Consider the following 7,247-nt stretch of genomic DNA (forward strand, 5'->3'; position numbering starts at 1 on the left):
ATATGCCTGCCTTACGTCTTTTGCATTAGAATCAACAAGAGATGTCTGTGGTTATCCACCTCGCCCGTATATACAACAAGCAGGGCAAGCAGTACAGGATCCTCACTCCATATGATGGTCAGAGGTCTTCGATCGAACGTCAACTTGAATTAGCGAATCTTCCGTGGGCAGACAAGTGCTTCGACGTGAACTCCTTCCAAGGCAGTAGTTTCTTTGACATGCTGGAAGGATCTGGCTGACACCCCGCAGGAAACGAGGAAGACCACATAATCGTCTCTCTAGTCCGTACCCAAGGTGTAGGGTTCTTGAAGAACTCGCGCAGGACGAATGTCATGCTGACACGATGCAAGAAAAGCATGATCATTTGCACGAACCGTGATTCGTGACGAAGGGTAAAGTAGCAAGCACGCTGGTCGGGCAGCTTGCTCTTACCATGGGCTCTGATTCCTGGTTGGACAGTCGTGATATAGTCAATGGCATTTTAAGGTGATTTGGATTATTTACCTCGCACTTGTTGGTTGAGTTTTGAAACTTTCTTGTCGCATCTTGCACTGCATTTTGTATTATATGGCAATTTGCGTATGTACATGAAGTCAGCGTCTACGTAGTACAGAGACTCGTTATATTGAACCACATGCATATGGGAACTTGCAAGTAATACTGTAGCTACTCAGAGTATTGAACGGCGCTGCGCTCCCCGCAAGGTTTAGTCCAAAGTCCGACGATTATCTAAGCTTACCGTTTTTAGTATGTGGGAGGTGTGCGGCCAAGGAGGATCATAGGCGCCAGCATGACATCAGGATTCAGCCTGCTCAAGTCTTTATTTGAGCAAATCGAGCCTCAGGTAGGCTCATACAAAATTTGTTATCAAGCCTGTCATGATGATGTATGCAGAGCAGAGCTCCCATCGACACAAAACTGGTCGTTCCCATGGATCACGCATGAATGCGCGACAGCAAGAGTGAACGGATCATCAAAAGAGAAAGGCGGGTACTTCATACATAGCGCTAACTGAGCCAAACGGAAGATGAAGAAGGACACGTTGAGACTGGGGAAAATGGTGATTCGGTAGACGATGATAACCATGAGATGACAGAGACGAAACAAGGCGAACCTTCTGATGCTCAACATAAAGCTGCTGGTCAGTTTTCCTACATGTATAATTTTTGGGTTGGATTCTATCTTGCTTCGCAGGACGCTATATCCTGCCGGGATTGAGGAAACAAGCCAATGGCGATACAAATGAAACGGAGGAACAACTCAAACTCACTCGCCAGCTGAAAGGCCTGATAAACAGGTAGTATCTTATTGTATTGCCGTGGTCTGTACTAATTTTGTCTCGCCTTAGAATGTCTGAACAAAGCATTGCAACCGCCCAAGACCTCAACCCTCACGAACCTCATCATTGATGGCATATCATCTCACTCAACCCTTCTGGACTCATGCGTGGTCCTGCACGCGCGTTTATATCTAGCCTACATAAATTGACCTGCACTGCATTTGGTACCTGTCTTGTGAAATGAAATTCTATCACCTGAGCTGATGCACGCACGTCATACGCTCAGCGGCGTATTTCGTTCAGAACGCAATGTCCTCGTACGAACGCCTCGCTTCGGTGGAAGAAAAGTCAGTCAACTCAAGGGAAGTCTCTGAAGACCTAGGGAAAGAGTATTCCAACCTCATCGTGCTTTTGTCAAAGCTGTACAATTTTCAAGTCATTTCGTGCATTCTCGTTTAACATGCGTCGAGAATAGATACTATCAAACTTACTTCGAAGAAGTTTCAGCAGAAGTTCTACCCAGAACTCAGATAGGTCTTCATCCAAAAGGCTGCGGATATATCATAAACGTGTGCTAGGTTCCGGCCAACAACCACGACAAGATGATAGCGATGTAGGAATGTCAAACCCATGTCGCCTTTACGAATGGAGCACGTGGCCAAAGCATACGCATAGTGGATAGCTAATGATTGTTGTACATAGGCTGACGATCTTCAAGGTGAGCCTGAGCAGTTCACGCAAGGAGTTGCTGAAACGAGGATCCTTACAGCCTGTGAACTTCACGATGTTTAAGCCACAGACGCGCACATTCTTGAAAGAGCTGTTCATACGGTTGTTTACCGCTAGCCAGGTTACATCACTGATTATCGATGAGTGATGGGACCCACGAGTTTGCACAGGAGTTGAACACGCCTACTGTTCTTCCGTACCTTCGAGGGCTCGAGCTCTGATGTGTCCATGACGGTTTTGGAAGTGATTTTGGAATTGCAGCCAGTCGTTGACAACTGTCACAGAATGAAAGGCGCAACTTAGTATGCCGGTCAGCTTCTTTGACATGCAGAACCGTTGCATGCAGGACAGGGTGGCTGTCTCAACTTTTGATAAATATGTGAATGAACTCTAAGAAGCAGAATCAGACAGCAGGTGATGTAGCGGGCCAGGACAAAAGGAGCGAGCGATGATATTCTTTAAGATGGATATACCTGCTCAACCTGTTGCCTTCGAGATTCATCCTGACATTGACATCAACTCGAAGGCATTGAAGGATGTGATCTTTACTAACCCAGTTTCTGCAGTCTCCATTGACCTATCATTTGTGTTGTCTCCACAGATGACGGAGATGCAAATTGGAATTATTAAACTCGCAAACGACCTTCTTAACAACAAGTTGCCATTAACCACGTTTTTGTCGTCAACAATATCGTAATGATTAAACGCAATAGTCACAAAGTCGGAAGAGCTTGATTACGCAGGTTAGTTTTGGTCCTCTCTGCTTCATTTCCGGCCCAAACTCATCAAACTCAACACATCCTCCGCAGTTCGAAGACATGTCTGTCCACCCAAATTGGTAGTAGGGGAGCTCAGGGTAGGCCGTTGTTCGCTTTCGCTGTTGCCGCACGTGAACCCGCAGGAAGAATGAAACAGGTGCACGATGTCAAGAGATGCTACAATTTGAAGGGAAAGGGGAAAGTACTGCAGCATGCAAAATGTAGGATGTGGATGCATGCAGGAGCCAGTTGGGAAGGGTGCAGAAGAAATGAGAGGGAGCGCTAGTCCGAAGCTCAGCGAACTAGGGCAGGCCAGGCAGGCACCGAGGAAGGCAAGGGAAAGGAGGTTCCTATATTTATCAGGACTTCACTAAGGAAGCTTCCTGTCGACTTCCTGTGAAGATTTGCAGCGTGTATGTGATCCTCGATCCCAGATGCTGTCTGCCTACATATGATATCATGTCCGCTGACACAATCACTGAGCCTTGCTCACAGCACTGGCACGTCGCGCAGATATACCAAGGTGTGTTTTTAACCGCTAATTGTACGACAATATCTCTTACCTGTACTCTACTCTATCCTATAATCTAACCGCACCCAAAACACCCCTGCGAGGCGCGACTTGCGCATATTTCCGAAGTTCGCATCCAGGTTCTCTTCCCCTTTCTTCCAGAGACTCATTAGCACGGTGATCTAGATTACATCTGGATACAAACTACGAACTATTCACAAACGCAGACACTCCAACTCCGCAAAAGACAATGTTGCCGTATTCTTCATGACTGAGTGGTGATCGATCATCCATGATCACCATCAAAACCCTCGTAAGTCAGGAACAATACCTGCGTTTTCTTGACTTATCACACTAGACCTTCAATTGCTTACGCGCAAAATTCAGCCCAATATTGTTTACACCTACAAGTTGGATGCAAAATGATGCTGAAAGGCGTTTGAATGGTATTGGATTTCAAGCAAAACTAGTTACTCTGGAGTCCGGGATACTGGACACACAAAAGTATCAATTTGTGCTTTGTTCTTCAAATTTCACGCACAGCCCATGCGTGGTTCCCCGTTCCTCTTTCACTGTTGACTTACTGTAAAACCCCGTTGCCATTCATTGACAGCAGACGCTCATTCAGCAATAAATAGCTGTAACCTTGGATGGCGATTCCTACATCCTCACTTTCGTTGCATTAACATCGTACGCTTCCAAGTACTCTCTCTATCTTTTATATCCATGGCCTACACATCCGTCACTCTGCAACAGAACGTTTATAAGGCCCACCATGAGCCTATAACCGTTGAAGACGTCGACGAGAACAATGTTTCTTCTCCAGCCTTGCAGCGTCTTATCGACTCAGCTCAAGACGCCACCGTTGGGGTGGCAGCCACGTATCGCTCCAACTGTTCTCTTTCCTCATTAGCATTTGCCACGCTCACCAGAGCGCTCATCGTCCACTTTGCTGCAAAGAAACAGAATCCGCAGCAGAAGAAGAAGAAGGGCCAGGAACAACAGCCTCCTGTTTCCCAAGGACGTATCCTCATACAAGACCAAATTCTCTGTAACGTTGGCATTAAACTCTATGGGTACAGGATAGACAGAATCGCACTTGCCCTCTTCCTAGACTTATCGCTTCGTATCAATGGCGCAATCGACATCCTGTCGGTGTCTACCAGTGATCGGCGCTCACTCCAGGCAATTACGAACGCCTTAGGCGGCGAGGAGTTACTCAAGAAGGACAACGTGAAAACCCTGTTCGCTCATAGAAAACGGGACGCAGCATCCAAGGATGTGGCGCTCCAGGCTTGGGCAGCATGTCGCGCTACCGCATTTGATAACATGAGGCTTAGATTTGCTGCTATATCTCGAATCGACACAGACACGATGCCAGATATAGTAGGTAATCTTTGTCACGTCATGAACTCCTCCTAATTCATAATATAGCATCTGAGCGCCCTCGCCAAGACCTCTCGTGATGCTGAAATTTTGGAGTCTTTGAAGCCAACGAAAGTCGTCAACAATGTCAAAGCAGACTCCATCAAGAAGGGCAGTGTCGATCTCGAGTGCACTCGCTTCAGTACGCGTATCATGAAGTCTAAAAATCAAGTATGTAAATTCATGAAACGTCATGCCACCAACATTGAACGTTCGCACTGACAGGTCATCCAAATCGAAATGCTGAACGGGAAAAAGCGGTCAACGATCACTGGTCGCGCAGAGCGAATAGATGGAAAACAGGCACATATCAATGTCCAAGGCGTAAAAAATGCTTCGGGCAAAATCCTCTCCGTGACCACCATCGGGAAAGAAGACTTGACGGCTGCTGAATCGGCCAGAGAAGATGTAGTACTGAAGGCGCTTCAGGGCACCATCACGTTGACCGAACATCCATTCTTCTGTAGTATCTGGGCGCCGTCATTAAACATCCCATGGCCGCCTCTGCATGCTCCCACCGCGTCGCTCGTCCACTATCCTAACGGTCAATTGAATCCCTCGCAGTATGAAGCAGTGGAACGAATTATTTCGCAAGCGGACAGGGACCGTGTATTGCTTGTTCAAGGCCCTCCTGGCACTGGCAAAACAACGGTCGTAGCGGCCAGTGTCAACAGTATGATCACCACTGGCCCTATGGAGCGTACGATTTGGCTTGTGGCACACTCCAACGTTGCCGTCAAGAATATTGCAGAAAAGCTCGACAAGGTTGGTTTCCGTGAGTTTAAGCTTCTTGTATCGAAAGATTTCCATTACGACTGGTATGTCGCGCCTTTCTCACCTCCCCGTCATACTGAGTTTTTGTGTCTCAGGCATAAACACCTCTACGAGAGACTGGAACATTGTTTTATACGATCAGACATGTTCGGTGGCAGGGCTGTTACCGCTAGCCAGCACTTGCTCGACAAACACACAAACAAACCTACAAGAGTCGTACTTTGCACGTTGAGTATGCTGTCCAATCCTCGTATCGAAGATTTTACTCGTCAAGTCCCGGTTCACACCGTGATATTCGACGAGGCAAGTCAAATCGAAGTGGGAGAATACCTGCCGCTGCTTCAGCGTTTCCAGCACAGCCTCAAAAAAATGGTGTTCATCGGTGACGACAAGCAACGTGAGACCCGAGTAGTTATTCCATCGTTGACCTGTACTGACTTGGATATCAGTGGCGCCATTCGGCCAAGATGACATTGGGCAGCTACGAAGTATTTTTGAGTTCCCGCACCTTCGAGAGCAGGCACACTTTTTGGATACCCAGTGTAAGCTCGTATCTCAACTTCATTCTCCTTGTTATTTCAACTTCATTATCCAGACCGCATGCCGCTCGTTATTGGCAGCTTCATTTCCCGCCATGTATACGATCAGAAGTTGATGACCGTGCACGATATCACTAACAAGGCAGCATGTCGTTTCTTGGATGTCAAAAAGGGCAAGGAGGAGAAATCGGGAAAGAGCTGGGCAGTACGTTTCTCCTCCTGACCATCGTGATATGCCTGCCTCACATTGTTTGCATCAGAACCAACAGGAGACGTCCATGGTTATCCACCTCGCCCGTATATATCACAAGCAGGGCAAGCAGTTCAGGATCATCACCCCGTATGATGGTCAGAGGTCCGTCATAGAAAAGCAGCTTCAATCAGCGAAGCTTCCATGGGAAGACAAGTGCTTCAACGTGGACTCCTTCCAAGGCAAGTACTAGTAGTTCCTCGACGTACTGGGAGGATCTTACTGACGGTCACCGCAGGAAACGAGGAAGACCACATAATCGTCTCTCTAGTCCGCACCCAGGGTGTAGGGTTCTTGACGAACATGCGCAGGATGAACGTCATGCTGACACGATGCAAAATGAGCATGATCATTTGCACGAACCGTGATTTCGTGACGAAGGGTAAAGCAGCAGACACGCTAGTCGGGCAGCTTGCCCTTACCGTGGACCCTGATGCCTGGTTGGACAGTCATGATATAGTCAATGGTATCTTAAGGTGATTTGGACTATTTACCTCGCACTTCTTGGTTGGGTTTTGCAACTTTCTTGTCGCATATTGCACTGCATTTCGTATTATATGGCAATTGATGTATGTACATGCTGCAAGTCAGCGTCTACATAGTACAGAGACTCGTTATATTGAACCACATGCATATGGGAACTTGTACTTGGTGTGCGCATCGATGTTATAGGATACACACGACAAACAAACCTCCAGGAGGCCGCCATCTCGGTGTCAAGGTCGGGCACTGAGTACTGAGTATTGATCACACAAAATCTGAGTCTGTCACTGCTCCACAGCAATATACACTGAAGAGGAATAATGTACCACGAAACGTCGGGCAGTGTACTACTGCATCATGATAGTAAGCCCTTTGTGGTAGAACCTAACCCATTGACACCAACGTTTAGAAGGTGGACAGAGCTAGTCAATGGTTTGGATACCAACTACTATTAGCTTCCACTAGTACTGGTCTGGGCGCCATTGACGAATATTGAATC

At 47.2% G+C, this 7,247-nt stretch overlaps 2 protein-coding genes across 2 annotated transcripts; both read left to right on the top strand.

Annotated features, from left to right (window-relative positions):
• Positions 1–1,029: 1,029 nt before the first annotated feature.
• Positions 1,030–1,510, top strand: BJ212DRAFT_1415486 (uncharacterized protein; the record flags this gene model as incomplete). Its single annotated transcript, XM_041337549.1, has 3 exons — positions 1,030–1,141; positions 1,195–1,297; positions 1,349–1,510. Coding segments are annotated over 3 exons (276 nt in total), but the record flags the coding sequence as incomplete, so codon positions are not given.
• A 5,007-nt stretch (positions 1,511–6,517) lies between these two features.
• BJ212DRAFT_1415516 (uncharacterized protein) lies at positions 6,518–6,799 on the top strand. Its single transcript, XM_041337550.1, has one exon. The coding sequence runs from the start codon at positions 6,569–6,571 to the stop codon at positions 6,743–6,745; it is 177 nt and encodes a 58-aa protein (XP_041184998.1). The 5' UTR covers positions 6,518–6,568; the 3' UTR covers positions 6,746–6,799.
• Positions 6,800–7,247: the final 448 nt, after the last annotated feature.

This window comes from Suillus subaureus, assembly GCF_016647635.1.
Source record: "Suillus subaureus strain MN1 chromosome Unknown BJ212scaffold_446, whole genome shotgun sequence".
NCBI lineage: Eukaryota > Fungi > Basidiomycota > Agaricomycetes > Boletales > Suillaceae > Suillus > Suillus subaureus.

Bases quoted from the DNA above. Each gene is read 5' to 3' on its own strand.
- BJ212DRAFT_1415516 (XM_041337550.1), top strand. From the start codon at position 6,569: ATGCGCAGGATGAACGTCATGCTGACACGATGCAAAATGAGCATGATC.